Raw genomic sequence first — 21,011 nt, forward strand, 5'->3', positions numbered from 1 at the left:
CTACCACCAAACTATACACCCACTTCTCTGAACTCGGACATCCCCCAGAGAATCTACACTGGGTCATCCTAGAATCTCACCAACAAATAACACATACTGCTTTGTTCAGTATTGAACAAAGGTGGGTGTTCCGTCTTAACTTAGCAAATGATGGCCTGAATGACGCATTCCCTGGAGCACCATTAATTAATCTGATATATACAACCATTGTCTGCAACTTTAACAAATGAGTATATCAGCTTAGGACTCCACGCTAGTCTCTCAACTCTTAATACATCTCTGCCACATGATATTGACATCAGGCTAATCAGGTATGGAGATTAGGCTATGTTAGGACAATATATCTAATAACTAATAATAGAGTACAATACTGCACTCTTTGATGGTCGACATACGAATCACCGAATCGGCAGACGCCAGCAACTTATGCACAAATTTAGCGTAGTGACGCGAGCACTTTTGCACTGTATAAATTATTGTTCACATTGTTGATAAAACCGCGCCACTCAATGCCAAATTTGAAGCCCTTGATGCGAGTCCACATCAAGGTAATAGCCAGAACTATAGACTTTCACCACATTTAAAGATAGCCTCCATGGTTACACTGTAGATGATGTCATGTCGACACCATCACACCACACACCAGGTGCGGCTGATTTACTATGCTTAAAGGCACCAGGAGAGGGTATTTAAGACAGGAACCAGCAACCTGTCCTTTCCTTCCTGATGCAGCGCAGCGGGTAGGTGAGCTGGACTGCTCTGAGTGGGAGCCGGTGAGTATGGAGTACGTGTTGAGACTATGCCTGGTCACAAGCTTTTAAGAGAGGTAAGAGGTGCTGGGAATTGCTAACAATTTACCGCTGGTCTTTTGGAAGGGTGCGCTGACTGATGTTCTGTAGAGCTCTGCAATAAGACATAGCTTGGGCGCTGTAGGCGCTCTTAACACACCGCACGGTTGGCATAATGTTAGAGCGCATGGTGAAGGCACCAGCAGCTACACAGGCAGGTCTGGGGCACGTTTGAGTCTGTTCAATAACCTTGTCAATGATACCAATTTCACGAATACGGGCTCACTTTAAACTGAACCATGCCCACTTTCACTTTTAATGCTCTAGAGTCATGGCCTTAGCAACTAAATGCTGTGCCTACAAGCCCACACCTAGCATATTTTGTTGTTTATTTTTTCCTTTTAATAAACTGCGACCCTACGTTGAGTGTCCATATACTAGGGGTGGGCGTAATTTGCGAAATTGCGTTATGCAAATCTCCGCAAAATGGTAAAAAATCTCTGCGAACACGCAGAAATTCCGCAAACATGCGGAATTGCTTGTTCGCGATGCTTTTTACCTGTTCGCAATCACTGTTTGCGTGCTCAGGAGGAAATATCTCACGAACACGCATTTTGAGAATGCGAACAAGCAAATTTCGCGAAGTCGCGGAACACAGAATTTTGGGCAATTTGGCGTTCTCCGGGAAACGCAAAATTACCCAAATTCCGCAAAGTAAGCGAGCGGAATGGAATTTACCGCCCAGGCCTACCATATACTCCGCTGCGGTCTGATGAAGCAGCACTCGAATCCTTAAGAGGTGAGCCGATACACACTCCCTATGATGTTCAATTACTCTAACTGGTTACACAGAGGTTTTTATATTCTAAATACAAATAAAGGCACACTTAGAATGTAATATGCATGAAATCACATTGTCTTTCTCACTTGTATAGATTCAAAGAGGTTGTGTACGGTGAAACACACCCATTGGAATAATGGGACCATGTACCAATATCTCTATTTGGTTTTTTGATCCTTTTTGTTTGTACTCTAGGTTGGCTGCTTTTCTCCGGGGCAACGTCCTACCGAGAGAAGAAGTGGTATGTAGAACCACACCACACACTGTAGATAGTTTTCATTTAGTCACTAGGTCCTGAGGAATTGCAAACTGATCTATTAATGACATTTTATAGGCGAGAAACATGTTGACCACTAAGGGGTAGAGCGTAATGTTTGTCAGATTAAAACAAAATAGTCGCCCTTCTTCTTTTTACTTTTTAATCAGGTTGTGAACTCTCCAGAATAAAAATAATTATAGAGGATTCCCTTACCTGTTTTAACCCACACACCACATCTACATCTTACCAGGCTCCTCACACCTACGGCACCAATATGGCAAGGAACAAAAGAGCTACGATAAAGAGCCCCTTTATGGGTGCCCATCGAGCATTGCAGCGCCGGCTCGACGAACAGCATACCCATATGATGAAGCATGATACCTAGCTTGCTGGGTGTGTGAGGGTCTTAGTTCCGAAAGGAGGTATTCCCCACCCCCCCACCACTCGGAGTACTCACCAGGTGGCCAACTTGCCACCCACACCGTACCTCTTTTATCTTCTACTCTTTCCTATAACATACACAGCACCCTGCCCACAGGGGTACCTTGGGCCTACCTTAGGGGTGACTTACATGTAAGAAAAGTGAAGATTAGGGCTTGGCAAGTGGGTGCACTTGCTAGGTCGACATGGCAGTTACAAACTTCACGCAGTCACTGCAGTGGCAGGCCTGGTAACCCCTTTTAAGGGCTGCTTGGAGGAGTGGCACAATCAGTATTGCAGGACCACCAGCACCATTTGATTTACAGGTACTGGCACCCTCAGTGCACTTTACTAGGGACTTACCAGTAAGTCAAACATGCCAATCATAGAAACACCAATCCATAATACAATTTAGAATAGGACCACCTGCACTTTAATAGTGAACAGCAATGAGGAAGTGTGCAGAGACACTGAACCAGTAAAAAAAGAGTGAAAACTAGGTCAGAAAGGAATAAACCAGGAGAAACATGCCAGAAGATGGCAGGTATAAGAGGGGCATTTATAGTTATCGATATATGTTGATGACGAGAAGAACCAGTTTCTAGAAAATTTTGTCAGAAGGGGGTCCTTACACCTAAAAAGTTTGACAAGGAGTCTCGACATCAAAAAGTTTGAAGACCATTGCCTTAGATCCCCGTAGCAGACAACAAGCTCCGCAGGTAATTAAATACAGCAGCAATGACAGACTGGAGCTCAGAAGGAACAATGGAGGCGTAGGTCACGCGACAGGTTTGGTTTCTATTCCTCCTCCCTCTAGGCATGGAAAAAAGTTCAACAAAATTACAGACAAGTACCTGAAAAAATGTAAATACTGTAAGATTACGGTAACTTCCTGGAGTCACAACCTCGGGAACCTTTAAGCTTGGACTATCTTTGCTACCTTACGCCATTGTATGCTAAATAGCCTAACCTCAAACACTGCTGAACATTAATGTCTGGTTTAAATGGTAACCTGAAATTACTCTCTCGACTCGGGGACCACACACTGCTGTCTTGAACATGTGCTGACACTGCCATCTGACAGTGCTGTACACATATTTCGGGAAGTGAGATTAATGTATGTGTCACATGTGACTCCGAAATGTCACAGAGGCCTGGGAGTGACAGCGAGTTCCACCTACCGTCATTTTTGGGCTCAGAACCCTTGGGCTGCGGCTCGGCCTGTCCGGTTCACCGTCACAGAACTTAAGTCAGGAGAAAAGTGCCCCTGTGGCTACTATTACACCAACCATACAAAACTTGCACACTACCTTACACCAGTGCTGAGAGAGAGGACATGATACACAAATATCTGTACCAAAAATAGTAATCTATTTTATTAAAATACATACACAATTATGCTTCAATTAAATAAAAAGCACCATACATAGCTCATTAAAAGCATAGAAATAAAAAACATAAGAATAAAAAAACAAAGTATTGGTTACATAGGACAGTAAATTGGGAACAAGAGAAAAGAACACTAGTTCATGATTCTGGAGGAGACTACTAAATCAAGTCAGTATTCAATTGTGTCCACAATGGGTAAAGACTCAATAATAATCATACAGTACAATTGTCTCAACAGATTTTAAATAGTATCCTCTTCACAAAGCATCAACGCGTTTCGGTGGGCCTATAGATGAGCGGCCAACACCTTCTTCAGGAAATAACATACGTCCCAATCACAATATAAATAGTCTGTGTTTTCGGGGCTTGTAAGTACCTTCACGCCAGTATTTCCACTTGGTGCTCAGTATATTCAGTACTCCGTAACCTCGATATCTGAGTCAGAGAGACAAAGGGGACCACTGCTCAAAGCTAGACTGTTCGATTATAGTAGACCTTTCTTCGTCCCGTCACAGCACCTGTCTGCAAATATTTAGAGAAATGCTTCAAGGAGCCTTTGCTTCAATTTCGGGTAATAATTGCTGAATTGTAATGTTTTCAAGTTCACTCGATACAGCTTGAAAAATGTTGCAACGGTGCTTCCAATGATAAAACTGTGGAAAGCCCAACAAACCGCCCCCTTTCCCGATCTTCAAATGCTGTGTGTCTCGCTACGGGGTGGAATGCCTCCGAAAATAGTCACTAAATGCTGTGAGGAATTATAAGCGTTGAGCTAAACGTTTCTGTGCTAATCTGTTGCAGAATTTGAGGGGGTAGGACATCAAAACAGCATCTATTTTGTAGTTCATGGACAGCAGCTTCAGCAAATCATTTTACCTCATTTTTAGGTCTCGCCTGAGCCAGCGCATGCGTTGCTCTGGCGAGACTTTTAGTTAGTGGGTTTCCACAAAGCCGACCACAGCTTTTTGTGAGGCATTGAGCGTGCGGTTACACGCACAAACGCACGCGCCTCGCTTCGCCTGCTTCAACATCCTGCGCATGCTACGGAAGATCTTCTGGTGGATCCCCACGGAGACCAGGAAGACCGTCACCCAGGCCCTCGTCACCAGCCGACTGGACTACGGCAACGCCCTCTATGCCAGAACCACCGCCAAGCTCCAGAAGAGACTCCAGCGGATCCAGAACGCCTCAGCCAGACTCATCCTCGACATCCCACGAAACAGCCACATCTCCGGACACCTAAGAGACCTTCATTGGCTCCCCGTCAACAAAAGAATCACCTTCCGTCTCCTCACCCACGCACACAAAGCCCTACACGATCAAGGCCCGAGCTACCTCAACACCCGAATCAACTTCTACGCTCCCAAACGTCACCTCCGCTCAGCCAGCCGCGCTCTCGCCACCGTCCCACGCATCCGTAGAGCGACAACAGGAGGAAGGTCCTTCTCCTACCTGGCCGCCAAGACCTGGAACTCCCTCCCGGCCGACCTGCGCCTGACCCAAGACCACCTCTCCTTCAGGAAGAAGCTCAAGACCTGGCTGTTCGAGCATTAACGGCACCCCCCCGCCCCTAAGCGCCTTGAGACCCAACGGGTAAGTAGTGCGCTCTATAAATGTCACTGATTGATTGATTGATTGATCTCGTGCTTCAAAGCTCCTCCCCCTCCCCCACCACAGATCGTGTCTCGCGGACAGTCTACCAGATGAGTGAGTCCTACTTCTATTTCTGCAACTGTGGCCTTCTTCCCTCTGGAAACAGCGAGTGTCTTTCCTCAGTATCAATGAGATGTGCTTGCTCTCTGGTTGTGATCAGCTTGTGTCCTTCTTCTATGTCTGTGAGTCGTGCTTGCTCTCCAGGTTTGACCAGCCTTTGTCCCTCCTCTGTGTCTATGACCATTGCTTGATCCCCGGCTATGATTAGCTTGTGTCCTTCATCTGTGTCTGTTGCCCATGCTCGCTCTCCGGCTATGATGAGCATGTGTCCTTCCTCTATCTTTGATCAGCGAGGTCAGTTCCCGGAAGTGATTGGAGAGGTGTCTTAGTGACACACACCTGCACCATGCTGGACCATGCTGCGGACTGCGGTGTTTGGGGCGAGGGCCGCCCTACGGAGGGCGAGTGACCCTGTGGATGGATGGCAGGCTGTCTGTCTTACATATGGCTCCATGCCCCCTCCTGACTGTCATACTCAAGCGTTCCCTTCATGTCCCCAGCTCATCCCCTGTTTTGGGTTTACCCCGACTATGCCCCCTGTCTCTAGACTTTAAATTTGCCCCCATCCACCTGAACCACGCTCGTCCTGCTCAGGGGTATATGTGTGATCCATACTTTTATGCTGCCCAAGGCTGTACCCGGTACTCGGTTTTGTCTCCTTATATTCTTTGTGCTCCACCTGTCCCCATGTGAAGGAAGGTCATTTCCACATTGTTGTTCCACAAACTTGTTCCTTAGCTCTGGAATGTTTGCATTGCATTTTCGGTGCCCACTTGTCTTTTGTCCTAGCGTTGCCCCAACTGGTCCCTCTGCACGGATACAAGTGTGTAGGGTCTTAGAGGTGGCAAGCCTCCTGTTGGTGTTCTCCCACCTTGCATGTTTCCTTGGGAGGTGAGTGACGCGCTGAGGGGGGCACCGCTCACATTTCCTAATATAGTGATAGGGAGCTACCTGTTAGTAATAAAATTGAAATTACTATTGTGGTTGCCCCGAAGTTGTGGGCGCGTATTTTGTTTTTCAATAGTCCCTTTTCACTTATTACTTTCTTTCTGCTACCTTTCTTTATTTTTATTTTCTTGCCCTACTGTTGTGTATGTAACATGCGCAGTTAAAACAGTATATTGAGATATGCTCATAACTGATGGAAATATGTACACTCTTGCGTGTTACTTGGGTCAGTGTTACCTTTAAAAAAAAGTAAAAAAAGTTTTTGAACAATTTTCATGAAAAATTCACAAGTTGTGAGGTCTTTCTGAATAAAAAGAACGTTATTTGACATTACCTAGATGTGAAGTACTTGACCTTTATTTATATTATATATGACAAGTGCTGCATTGTAGGATGCACTGTAAAAAGCTGTGTTGCATTGGCCACTGTTAACTATGAACATATCAACTGTGGTTGTTTTTTGTGATTGTGTGAGCACGGATGTGTAAAGCAGCGACAGGACTGCAAACCTTGATATATGCTCATAAAGCATTAGTGGATACAAAGCATCCAATGCCATACAAACAGAATGGTAATGTGCTGGGCAACTTGAAGTGGCTTTGCAGTTGCAATGGGTTAAGCGTGTTTATGTGGCTTCACGATGTATTGTAATTACGTTCTAAAAGATTCCCTTATTAACCATACGGAATACACGCTCATTGTGTGATAAAGCAATTAAGTGTCTGGTGTTGATCTACATATTAACTACATTTGGCTTTGGTTAGGGCGGCACAGTGCCCAGGATAATGTGCTGCACAGCTAATCGCTTAGAAGGTCACAAAAGCGAGACCTACTGGCTATGCCAATGCTTGTTATGTCTGGCCTCTGAGACACCTTTCGTTTTCTCTCCAGGCTATTGTTTTTGGGAGAAAAATAATCATACTTATTATATAGACATAGTGGATTTCGACAGTAAGCTTCATCCATTGGTCTATCTTAAATATGTTTCCTCCCCCTACAGTATACAATGGGGCACCTCCCTTTGCCCACTTGCTCACCTCACTTCAAGTGAGAGTTTCTATATGGCTAAAACATGTAACAGGGCATAGAATTAAAGAAAAAATTAAAGAGAGTGTATCCTTACGGCCAGATCTGTCGAGTTTGTAGCTCGAAAGGCAGGTTCGAGCCTCGGCCTTGGCTCAGCATTCTGTGATTCTGGGTAAATCACTAAACTCTCCCCGTGCCAAACAAAAATGAATGTGTCCTCGTGTAACGTCACTGGTGCTCATGTAAGCACTTCAATACCTTCGGGTCGAGTTCGCGCTATATAAATCTGCAAAATAAACCAGAACGCTTCTGTTTCCACCTTTCAAGGGCTAGCAGTGTAGACACATCTAGAAATGAATCTACTGCTGTAGACAATTGCTTAGGCGGGCTGGGTTCCAGCATTGCACTCTGGTCACGTGATAGCACTATCCGACTCACTGGACGCTTTTTTAGGTCTTAGCTAGCGTGGGCTGCACACATGCGCAGTCTCGCTGGCAAAATGTAATGTTTTTGAGGGAGCTTCAGTATCGGGCTTTAAGCCCGCCCCTCTTTCCCATTGGCTGGCGTCGCCGTTTATGCTAAACTATGGCCAACCATTGGGAAAGAGCTCTTTGTGACGTGTTCTTTTCTCTTTTTGAGCCGTCCCACTTGGACGGGCTCACATGACTTCCTCCCGTCGCAAAAGGATTCTTATCTTTATGGGGCCATGTGTTTCAAACAAATGGACCCATAAAGACAAGCTCCGGCGCAGCACCAAACTTCTCTTGTATCCCTTTTCTCCCGCCCTCTGACTCGCCCCTCCCTGCTCTCACCCTCCCTCTTCTTGTTAAATGTTTGTCTCATGCCAGCGCCTTTGTCATATTGTTATCATCCTACTTTATTCATAAGCATTGCATGCAACAGTCTTAGCCCCAACTCTACACCAGGGAAATTAACTTATTTTAGTTGGGGAAATCTCCCGCTCTCATTGTCTGCAGTCTCAGCCTGACCAGTGTCACTGTCCACGTCGGATTTATTTGCTTCTCCCACGGGGAAATCCAAAGTTTTTCAGTTTAAAACATTGCCTTCTGCATCAAAGACGTCAGCCGTCTCTTGTGAGAACTTGATACCGCTGGTACGAGCCACTCCGCCTCTGATGCGGAAACCACCGTTCTAAGCGCATTAAACCTCTGGAAATGCTGAGGAACGGGGCAGCGATGCAGAGTATGCACCTCGTCTCATGGCCCGCACAGCCCCACCCACATTCCTCAGTGGAAAGAAACGGCCTGGTGCGCCTCTCTTGGGAAATGCTATCGCTGCACTCTCGTATGAAAGGTAATTATGGAAAGCATAATTGGATTTTATTGTCAGCCTTACATAACACCACCTCATCATACCCTCTTCCTCTAAATCTGTTTTTGACATTGTTGATGTTTTCTCTGAATTTTTCTTCTGTGCTGCAATTTCGACGTACCCGCACCATTTCCCCAAACGGGATATTTTTAATAACCGGATTGGGGTGTGCACTGGAAGCGTGCAATGTACTATTACAAGATGTAATCTTGCGGTACAATGTACTCTGTATCTTACCCTCTTCAATGTAAAAGAGGATATCCAGAAATTCTATACTTGTCTTGCTAGATTTGATGGTTCTGTTATACAGAACGAAACGTGTTGGCTGGCTGTGGTATATAATCCTAATGAAATTAAAATTTGAATGCACACCAAGATTCAGCGTCTTAATAAGGACTTTAACTGATAAATTATTTATTGAACTTATTGAGCAAGTGGTGCAGTTCCAAATTTGGAAATCATTTCAGTTTACCCTGCTGTAAGGGTGGTGTGGTTGGACTGGACACACCTTTTGGAACTGGCACACGGATTACATATTTTTGGTTCATAAACATATACTGGTTTGTATAAACGAGAAGATTGGTGCTAGTGCTTTTGGGTCCACTGTCCAACTAAGGTGTACACCTTTTTGGAAAAACTTTAGATTTATCAACCCCTTTTGGCTCATCCAAGCCCTCGCGATGCCGAATGATATTTAAATATATGCTAAATCTTCAGAAACTGGCAAACGTTTAAACAGCCAATAGGCCAATCTGTTCCCCAGCCAGCCAGTACCAAAGGGATGCTTGAACACGCCTGATGAAGCCTTCTGTTTTCGAGTTTGGATCATCAATAATTTTTTCTTGCAACAGCATTGTTTGTGAAAGTCAGTGCCAAACCTTCTTGTTCTCATTGTGCAAAAACCATACTAAGGATGACCTGTCCGATGTATAGTGGACTAATGCATAATCTCAACATATGACATACATATAAAGCTTGATATTGAAGCGCTGGTTGCTGAATAATTGTAATAAGAAAATATGGGCCACTCACTACTTGTGTTTTTACTAAAACAGTAAAAACCAATGCGCTGCACACTAGGATTCTCAAAATTCCAATGGTTAAAATCGTGACGCTTTCTTCTAATTGCTTTTCTACTACCTTATCACTTGTGTTGCTCAGATGTTTGCATTACTGATGCCACGCTGCACCTGTTTTCATTAGAGAAATTTTGCACTTTGCTAGGGCCCATTCAATCATAGTCGTGTACACTGCTATTGATCGGGTCAGCGTGATACCTGTTTGGTGTTCGCGAATCTTCCATTGATGCTTTCTGTGGTGTGCGTGTTATTTTTATTTTGGCTACACTTGCACCCCTGTTGGCCTTGTTTTTGCTCTCCATGTGTACTCTGCCTTCTATGTGATCCAGCTTGCACTGCTGCACTATGTGCTGTTATTACTTTATGCTTGTGTGGAAAGCGTGCACTGCTTATGAACATTCCATAGCTGTCATGTGTGGTAAGTAATCTACGCTGCAGCTTTAGTGCTGGTACACTTCTGTTCATGTTATAGAAGCTTGCACCATGGCCGCACATTCTACACCTGTTGTGTGTGGGAAGTAACCCACGCTGCAGCTTTTGTGCTGATACATTTTTGTTTATATTATCGAAGCTTTCACTGGTGCTGCACATTCTATACCTGTTGTGGGTGGTTTATATTATCGAAGCTTTCACTGGTGCTGCACATTCTATACCTGTTGTGGGTGGGAAGTAATACACGCTGCAGCTTTTGTGCTGATGCACTTCTGTGTATGTTATAGAAGCTTGAGCTGCTGCTTCACATTCTATACCTGGTGTGGGTGGGGGGGGGCGGGTGTGTGTGTGTGTGTGTGTGTGTGCGTGTGTGTGTGTGTGTGTGTGTGTGTAGTTATCCACGCTATTGCACAGTCTATACCTGCTGTGTATAAGAAGTAATCCACCACGCTACAAATGTTGTGCTGATACACTTCTGTGTATGTTTTTGAAGCATGTTCTGCTATACTGCTGTAGTGTATATTGAGGCTGCATCGGCTGTGTTTTATGCTGTATTGCGCGACTCTGTTTTAAGTTTGTCTGTTTTGTGTTTAATATATGTTTGTATGTACGTGCTTTGCAGCTGATCTCTTGGCATAAGTGCAAAATACACATTAAATAAACGTAACTACAAATAAATACACATTTTGAACGAGTTCTCGGGGTTTGTGTGAGTGTACACTGCCTGTGTTGTACCATCTTTCTTATTTTCAGAGAATGCTACAAAGTCACTGCAATCTACTGTCCTGTGACAGTTATTTGTGCTAGGGGAGCTTGCGCTGCTGCGATCTATGCAGGGTGGTCCTTGCTTGGAATCCGTGACTTTAGCTTTCACTCTTCTGCTGTCAACATGTTATTGCCGATAAGGTTCTCGCAGGGGCTAGTGCTGTTTGTGGAAACGCTTCGGGTGAGATTTCAAGTACTTGGGAGCAGCTCAAAGAAGCATAAAGGTGCTCCTGACGTCACCATGCGTTCTTTATCTGTGCGGCACCAACATGTCCTTTTCACTCTCTGGTGCAGCCTCTGTTCGTTCTCAAGTGACACCTGGGCAGGTGTGTGTGTGTCTGCGCTTTGTTGAAAGGACGCCGGGCCCTCGTTCATTCATGCCTACAGACTGCACCAAATTACTTACAAATGTTTCGTTCTGACTTTGAAATTTCACTTATTTTACTAGATTGTCCCTCCGCACCCTCGGAGGGTATCAAAATCGCAGGCGGGTGCACAGAACAACTTCCGTGCAGAGGGAACTCCCTCCTCTCAGAGCTCGTAACTTCCAAACGTTGTACTAAATACGAGGCGCGTGCACAGCAGCTTCACCCCCTGGCGTGTTTTTTTGTGAATTAGTGTGTACCGTACGCACACACAACACGTGGCTTCAGAGGGATATCTGCAGCAAGACTCTCTACTCCTCTCTACTACTCCCTCTCCTATTCTCTACTACTCTCTACTACACTCTTTGCTACACTCTCTACCACTCACTCTCTACTACTCGCTCTCTACTACTCTCTCTCTACTACTCTCTAACTACTACTCTCTAACTACTACTCTCTACTCTTACTACTACTCACTCTCTACCACTCTCAACTACTCACTCTCTACTACTCGCTACTACTCACTCTCTACTACTCTATACTACTCTCTACTCTCTACTACTCACTCTCTACTACCCTCTACTACTCTCTACTACTCACTCTCTACTACCCTCTACTACTCACTCTCTACTACCCTCTACTACTTTCTACTACTCTATACTACTCTATACTACTCTCTACTACTCACTACTACTCACTCTCTACTACTCCCTCTCCTATTCTCGACTACTCTCTCTACTACTCTCTACTACACTCTTTGCTACACTCTCTACTACTCACTATCTACCACTCACTCCCTACTACTCGCTCTCTACTACTCTCTCTCCTACTCTCTCTGCTACTACTCTCTAACTACTACTCTCTACTCTTATCCAGTATTTGGGTGTCTTTCATGGATTCACATGCCTGAATCATTCCCCGTCGCCGAGACGGGAGCCTCCGGTACATAAAAAAGTAATGTCCTAAGGACATACATAGAGAATATAGGCCGAAAGGCCTCCCCTTTGGGGCCTTTCCACGTCCTTATGTAAAAAGGACCGAACTCTCATCGTTAGCCAATCAGCTCCGACCTCCCTCTAGAACCTTCCCGGGAGGAGCCTCAGTCCCTCAGATTTTTCTACCGCACGTTGTGCTAGGGAGTCTCCAACCTGAGCTCTTCAGGTTTTTCTTGCTTCGAAGTCTCAAACTTCGCTGGAAGTACAATTTGTACAAACAGAATACATATCCTATCTTCGACTACTGTCTCCCATGTCGGAATCCAATAAGAAGGCTTCATCCATGGCGGACTCGCAAAAGAAAGCCCTTCTCAGGGCCTGTTCATCCTGCGGCAAGCAGCGGATTCAAGCGGAGGACAAGCACGATCTGTGCTTATATTGCCTGTACCCTGACCACGTCCCTGACAAGTGTAGGGTGTGTAGAGCCTTCCCAAAGAAGACTGTTAAAGAAAGAGAGGCTCGCCTTCTCGAATGGCTCGACAGGCTTAAGGTCCGAGACACTCTGGAATCTTCCGAGGGTAGTGTCTCCGTGACCTCCAAAGTCTCCAAGAAGAGACCCAGGGTGCAGTCCCCTGGAGAGACAGACACTCCTCCTAAGAAGGCGCAAAGGAAACCTTCGGAGGCACGTTCCACCACCTCCTCCGTGTCTGTTAAGGACGGCCAGAGGTTCAAGAAACCCGCTCCATCTACTAAGCGGACCACCTCGGTCTCGACCACTGTGTCGACCACTACGGCCTCATCGCCCTCCGCGACGGCCACAACGACCACCGCTGCGTCATCAGGCGCACCGGTCTCCTCGACCATTCCTCCGAAGCCTTCGTCCAAGACTAATACCGGACCATCGTCGCTATCTGCGTCATCGTCACCTAAGAGGTCCAAATCTAAAGGTACGCCTTCGCCGAAGACATCTCATACCAAAGGAGCGTCACCTAAACGGTCGAGGTCAAGTTCAAAGGGTCCGCCTTCACCCAAGAAAGCTCAAGTCGAAGGCTCTACCACCAGTAAGTCGGCGATACAATTATCCCCGCAAAATTTGATGCCATCGACACTAACGGAGGCGCTCAAGTCACCAGCACACACGGCGGGCGCGCCATCTTCACGCACGTCGTCGAAGAGACCCCGACGCCATCTTGGAAAGAATCTAGACTGGTCGAAGTCTCCATTCACTCGATTCCAACTTCCTCGGTTCCCCCAACGGTAGAGTTGGCACCCGAGCAAGAGCAGGTGACACTGCAGAGTGAGGAGTCCGAAGAGGACAACCAGGACGTTCACGAGGACCAGGACGAAGTTATGTATCAGGAACGCTCCATGAACGTCAACACGGAGAACACCCCGATGATCTGTTTGCCCCTGTCTCTGGTCAACGATTTGCGCTCCCTGGTGCAGGACTATAAACAACGGTTCCCGGATGCCGACAGCGGATCCCAGGTGCCGGTCACCCAAGCGCAACCGTCGGCATCGCGCCCTCCCGCCCTACAGGCCCGTCCTCGGAACCAACCCCAGCCTCGCACTCGGCCCCAGCCGCAGGTGGAGGACTCCTCGGAAGGCGAGGAGGAGGAGACGGACTTGGAGGAAGGCGAAGTGCAAGACGTCGACTCGGACCACAGAGACGACGATGCCGATGCTGCGTCATCACACCATTCGTCTACCCCGGCATCCCCCCGACCGCGCCAATCAGAGACGGCGGACGTTGGAGGTTTCCACAAACTGGTAGACAGGGCAGCGAAGAGGTTTCACATGGCGGTGGAATCCGCGGAAACGGAATGCTTCCTCCATGATTTCAAGGAGCACAGCCAGAAATTGGCCAAGTCTATTCCACTTATAGACTTTCTGTGGGAACAGGGCAAGAAGCTGATGCTTACGCCTGCCTCGGTGCCTGCGGTGGTTCCGCGCCTAGACAAAAAATATAAGGCCCCGATCACCGCGCCAGCCTGCCTGACCGGCCACCCCAAACCGGACTCGGTTGTGACTCAGGCGGCCCAAAAGCAATCCCGCAACCCCTCCTCGCCGCTGTCCGCACCCCCAGACAAGGAAGGAAGGAAACTGGACACCATTGGCAAACGGTTCTCTACCACGTCCGCCATGACCATCAAGGTGGCGAATTCCATCGCCCTACTTGGACGCTACAACCGTCAGCTATGGGAAGACATAGCCCCCTATCTGCAAGGTCTGCCATCCACGGTCCAGGACGAAGTGAAAGCTCTCCTAGCGGAAGGACAAAACTCCGCAGCTGAAATCATCGACTGCGCCATCGACGCAGCCATGACGGGATTCCGCCAGTTGGCCGGGGCTGCCGTGCTCCACCGCCAAGGCTGGCTCAAAGCAACGTCCTTTCGACAAGAGGTCCAATCTAAGGTGCTGGACATGCCGTTCGATGGTCAATTTCTCTTTGGGGAGAAGATAGACGAGGCACTACAGGCCATCAAGAAAGATACCGATACGGCGAGGGCTCTAGGCTCCCTCCAGTCCCGGAACCAGTCCTTTCGGGGGGGCCGCTCCAGAGGTCAGTACTCCTACAGGGGTTCCTACCAAAATCGGTCGTCTTACTCCTACGGCAACAGAAACCAGCCCCAACACAAACAACAGACCCAACAGTCGTCCTATGGGAGGTCGTCCTTCAGAGGCAAATCCGCCAAGAAGGGCACTGGCGGCCGCCAGTGACCATTTACTCCAGCCAGTCCCACCACCATCTCAATCCTTTCGAATTGGGGGAAAGCTGACCCACTTCCTCCAAAATTGGCGAAAAATCACTACGGATCGGTGGGTACTACAAATAATTCAATTTGGACATTCCCTCGAAATGGTCAACACCCCTCCCAACACTCCTCCGCTGAAGCGTACTCACAAACACCTGCACCTCCTTCTCAAGGAAGTATCCGCCATGTTGGTCAAAGGAGCCATCGAAAGAGTCCCATGGTCCCAGAAGGGGAAGGGTTTTTATTCCCACTTCTTCCTAGTCCAACAGAAAGGGGACAAATGGAGGCCGATCTTAGACCTCCGGGCGCTCAACGCCTTCCTGCGGAGTCAATCCTTCCGGATGGTCACAATCCAGGAGATCCTGGGGGCGCTGGAAAGAGGAGACTCGATGGTCTCCCTGGACTTACAGGACACCTACTACCATATCCCCATCCTCGTACGGCACAGGAGGTACCTACGGTTCGAAATAGCTGGCAGACATTACCAGTTCAAGGTCTTGCCATTCGGCCTCAAATCGGCACCACGTATCTTCACGAAGTGCTTAGCGCCGGTGGCAGCCTTCCTGCGACAAAGGGGTCACCAGGTATTCCCCTACCTGGACGACTGGCTGGTGAAGGCGCCTTCCCCGGAGGGCACGACTGCTTCCTTCAACGCCTGCAGCGCTCTTTTTCAACAGCTGGGTCTGACGATCAACCTCAAAAAATCCTGCACTACTCCATCGACGAGGATCACCTTCCTAGGGGCTACCTTGGACACGAGGCGCGCAAAGGCTTTCCCCTCCAAGGACAGGACCAACAAAATACTGTCTCTGGCCACGGCTGTGGCCAACAAGTCTCGCATCAAAGTCCGGACATTCACCTCCTTACTAGGGATGATGTCCTCCTGCATTCTCCTCATACCACACTGCAGGCTCCGCATGCGCCCCCTGCAGGAGGCGCTGGCGAGACAATGGAAACAGAGTTCCGGCTCCTTCGAGGACATTATCACAATCACACCGGCCATCACAAAGGCCCTTCTGTGGTGGAGAAAACGGACACACCTGACGGCCGGCTTGCAGTTCCTCCTGCCGCCGGCACCTCTGGTCATCACGACAGATGCCTCACTGGAAGGCTGGGGCGCGGTTCTGTTGGACCTCCGAGTCAGCGGCAAATGGGACGCCCAAGAGAAACAACTACACATCAACCTCTTGGAACTGAGGGCAGTGTATCTGGCTCTGCAAGCATTCCTGCCACGTATTGGAACTTCACCGGTGCTCGTCAAAACGGACAACACCACGACGATGCACTACCTCAACAAACAAGGGGGAACGCGATCTCTCTCTCTCTCCAGAGAATCGCAAAAAATCTGGAACTGGTTGGTGGCACACGGGCTCTCCCTCAAAGCGGAGTACGTTCCCGGGAAGGACAACACTATCGCGGACGCCCTCAGCAGACAGACCTCTCTCTCCCACGAATGGGAGCTGAACGGCGACACGCTGGCACACGTCTTCTCGCAATGGGGGACCCCGAGGATCGATCTCTTCGCGACGGCAGGGAACGCCAAATGCCCAAGCTACGCAAGCTGGCATCCCCAACGGGGGTCGCTGGGAAATGCTTTTTCCATCGGCTGGTTCAGCGTGTTTGCGTACGCTTTTCCTCCGTTCCCGATGATACCGAGGCTCCTCCGGAAGATGAAGACGGAGCCGTGCACCCTGATCCTGATTGCTCCGTACTGGCCGAGACAACACTGGTTCTCGGACCTGCTTCGCCTTTCCATCAAGCCCCCGATTCACCTGCGACAACACCCGAACCTCTTAACGATGTCCGGAGGCCAGGTACACCACCCGAACCTCCGTTCGCTCAAATTATCGGCCTGGCTCCTGAGCACCGAGAGTTCGGAGACCTAGAGATCCCGCAGGACTGCAGGGCCGTACTAGCCAAAGCGAGGGCGGGCAGCACGAACAAGACCTACTCGCTGAAGTGGAAGAGGTTCTGCCTGTGGTGTTCGGAACAAAGCTTACACCCTCTCCGGGTCACCCCAGTACAGCTGCTACCATACCTCCTCCACCTGGCTCAATCGGGGCTGGCTCACGCCTCCATTAAGGTTCATCTGGCTGCGATTTCTAGATTCACCAGGACCTCATCTGGACCTTCCCTATGGTCCAGTCGACTGATAAAGCAATTTCTGAAAGGGCTCTACAGATCCTTTCCGAGGCCTCGGAAAGTCCCTCCGACCTGGCAATTGAACTTGGTGCTCAACCAACTAATGAAACACCCTTTCGAGCCCATACACCGGGCCACTCTCAAACATCTCTCATGGAAGACGGCACTCCTGCTCGCCCTGACGTCGGCCAGACGAGTCAGCGAACTCCAAGCGCTGTCTATTCAGGAACCCTATCTCCAATTCAGGCACGACCGAGTGGTACTCAGGCCCAACCCTACATTCATTCCTAAAGTGCCGTCAGACTTTCATCTGAACGAACCAATTGTCCTCAAGTCATTTTTTGCGAACCCTTCCACAGCAGCAGAAAGGGCGCTACATTCCTTGGACCTTAAAAGATGTCTCAAATTCTACTTGGACAGGACCAAACATGTCAGGAAGTCTTCTCAACTCTTTGTAGCCTACAGCAACCCGCGCATGGGTTTGCCCTTGACAAAACAGAGCATCTCCCGCTGGATTTCTTCAGCGATTGCTTTCTGCCATGATCAGGCCGGACGGCCTTTGACGGACCGAGTGGCTGCCCACTCTACCAGAGCGATGTCAACGTCAGCGGCGCTCTTCGCTGGAGTGACGATCCTGGACATCTGCCGAGCGGCGACCTGGAAGTCCCCGCACACCTTTTCCAGGCACTACTGCCTGGACATCGAACTGCAGAAGGACGCTGCAGTGGGACAAGCGGTGCTGCGCCATCTCTTCCAATAAGGTGAGCCTTACCTCGTCCCGCCATCCAGGTATGCACATTCTTCATGGTTTTTTCTGCTATATGCATGACTGTATATTGCCATGTTTCTCTCACGTTGTCTGTAATTTATGCAGGCCTGCTGGTTGTGAGAATGTGCTTTACCACTATGCATGTATAACTGCTGGCTACTCTGATTCAGGCATGTGAATCTATGAAAGACACCCAAATACTGGATAAGAAATGCGTTACTTACCTGTAACAGCAGTTATCCAGTATTGGTGTCTTTCATAGATTCACATGCAACCCTCCCGCCTCCCCGGTAAGGACTCACGTACCTCTATGTCTACATTGCGACTCCCTATCTGGGTGCGTACGAAAATCTGAGGGACTGAGGCTCCTCCCGGGAAGGTTCTAGAGGGAGGTCGGAGCTGATTGGCTAACGATGCGAGTTCGGTCCTTTTTACATAAGGACGTGGAAAGGCCCCAAAGGGGAGGCCTTTCGGCCTATATTCTCTATGTATGTCCTTAGGACATTACTTTTTTATGTACCGGAGGCTCCCGTCTCGGCGACGGGGAATGATTCAGGCATGTGAATCTATGAAAGACACCAATACTGGATAACTGCTGTTACAGGTAAGTAACGCATTTCTTACTACTACTCACTCTCTACCACTCTCTACTACTCACTCTCTACTACTCGCTACTACTCACTCTCTACTTCTCTATACTACTCTCTACTCTCTACTACTCACTCTCTACTACTCACTCTCTACTACCCTCTACTACTCTCTACTACTCACTCTCTACTACCCTCTACTACTTTCTACTACTCTATACTACTCTATACTACTCGTAATTTTAAGCAAAGGTGCACCACAACAAGGACATGTGTAAACTAAGGTCTTCTAGTTTGCACACAAGATATATTCAAAAGAAATTTTTCATATGAAACAGGACAATTTTTTTCTCAAAAAAAGATTTTTCTTTATTCAGAAGAAAAAAGAAAAATCTTTTTTTGAGAAAAAAATTGTCCTGTTTCATATGAAAAATTTCTTTTGAATATATCTTTTGTGCAAACTAGAAGACCTTAGTTTACACATGTCCTTGTTGTGGTGCACCTTTGCTTAAAATTACGCTTTGTATCTCAAAGTTCTATATAGAACTGCCATTGTGATGGTGGGTGGTTGTCAGTGTGCACACTACTCCCTCGGTGATATTTAGAGGGGAAATATTAATTTGGCTATTGTGGTCAGGTGCTTCGTTAAGAAAGGTTCCACCATCCAACTTGCTTCTTTACTCTATACTACTCTCTACTAATCACTACTACTCACTCTCTACTGCTCACTCTCCTATTCACTACTACTCTCTCTCTACTACTCTTTGCTACACTCTACTACGCTCTCTATTACTCTGCTACTCTCTACTATTCCCAACTACTCACTCTCTACTACTCACTACCTACTCACTCCCTACTCTCTACTCTCTACCTCTCTCCAGGGCCGGACTGGTAACCAAAACCGGCCCTGGCAAAGTGCTCGGCCGGCCCCACCCCCGGGGGGTTGTGGGTACCGCCGAGCTGATTGCCAGGTCCGGTTTTCGTTGATTTTGTTGCAGGGCCAATTTTGCAGCTATGGTGCAAAAATGGCTCTGTAACAAAAACGGCCCCCAGAGGGACCCAAAACCGGCCCCCACCTGTGCGGCGCACCGGGGGATTGCCTGGTACCCGCTACGGCCAGTCCGGTCCTGCCTCTCTCTCTGCCTCTCTCTCTACCTCTACCCCTCTACACCTCTCTACCTCGCTCTACCCACACACACACACATATATATATATATATATATATATATATATATATATATATATATATATATATATATACATATATATACATATATAGACATATATGTCTATATATGCATATATATGTATGCATATATACATACATACATTCATACATACACAAACATATATACATCTGCAAATCTATATAAATACAAATATAAATGCATGCATACATATACATATATATGCATGTTATGTACATGAAAGATTGAAAACACTAATAAAACCAAAGCTAAAAAGCCATCTAATTACAAACAGAATTGCAGTAACTTTTACAAAGCCGAGACATGTTGCATTTTTAATGGTTGTTTTTCCAAGGACGCCAGCTCTTTCCGGTGCGCGCTTAAAATCATGTTTCTCTGAAACAAAAGCAGCGCTGATAAGAATGCTCGAAAAGCCCAGCTCCCTTCCTCTCGGTTCCCACTGAGCCAGTTTCCATAAACCCCGGGTGCTGGAAAGGTTTGTACAGGAGGGGGGGAGGGGGGGGGGGGGGCAGATCGCCACCGAGCTTTAGAAACCGGCCCCCGTGTCTCTAGACCCATCAGCAGAGCGAACTAGAGATTTTTCAAGAAATGTGACTCCTGTTCTTGTAAATATAGCATCTGAAATTACAGCCTCAGTAGTGACAACAGCTGGGAGATGCGCGACAGCCTCCTGGACTGTAGCTAAGAAAGGTACAGCAAGTGAGAAAAGCAAAGCGACACGAGCTCCAATGAACCTTACCTTGCTACTTGAAGCTTTCAGTTGAACAGGGTATTTTAAATATTGTTTCAGCATAAAAAACGATTTGTGCAGTACTCATACAGTAAAATATGTTTCCCAGGACTCGAATGAGAAATGTAGGTTGGGTCGGATGCTGTAAGAACGAGGAAACAAAAGTGAAACTGAAAGCACTGTGTAATAGAAAAGAAACTAGACAGCCTGAAAGTCTTAAAAAAGCATTAAATGGATGGATTTTTTGGGTAGCCATCTTAGTGGGCTACATTGAAAAGACATAGACACTCGTATAACAGATTAGAAGAATGAACCAAATTCCAAAAATCTTCTCTTGCAAGCATAGACCTGTCAAAATATTTGTCATACTACTAGACCTTCACAAAACTGATACAATGCCAATCACTAGACCATCGCTAGACCTGGGTGATAGTGGGTGGGTTGATGAATAAGCACCACTCCTGAAGAAATCTTTTCCCCTCCGTGACCCATTTCCAAAGAAAATAAAGGGTCGGTTTTGGTGAGGC

General features: G+C 47.5%; 1 protein-coding gene across 1 annotated transcript in view; it reads right to left on the reverse strand.

Moving 5' to 3' along the window:
* The window catches only part of STING1 (stimulator of interferon response cGAMP interactor 1), a 249,506-nt gene extending 228,877 nt beyond the window's left edge, over window positions 1–20,629 (reverse strand). The window contains exon 1 of the mRNA XM_086928840.1: window positions 20,494–20,629. Coding sequence (XP_086784966.1) covers window positions 20,494–20,547 — 54 coding nt within the window. The 5' untranslated portion in view covers window positions 20,548–20,629. The remainder of the gene's footprint in view (window positions 1–20,493) is intronic.
* Between the last annotated feature and the right edge of the window lie 382 nt (window positions 20,630–21,011).

This window comes from Lissotriton vulgaris, chromosome 7 (assembly GCF_964263255.1).
Source record: "Lissotriton vulgaris chromosome 7, aLisVul1.2, whole genome shotgun sequence".
Classification (NCBI taxonomy): domain Eukaryota; kingdom Metazoa; phylum Chordata; class Amphibia; order Caudata; family Salamandridae; genus Lissotriton; species Lissotriton vulgaris.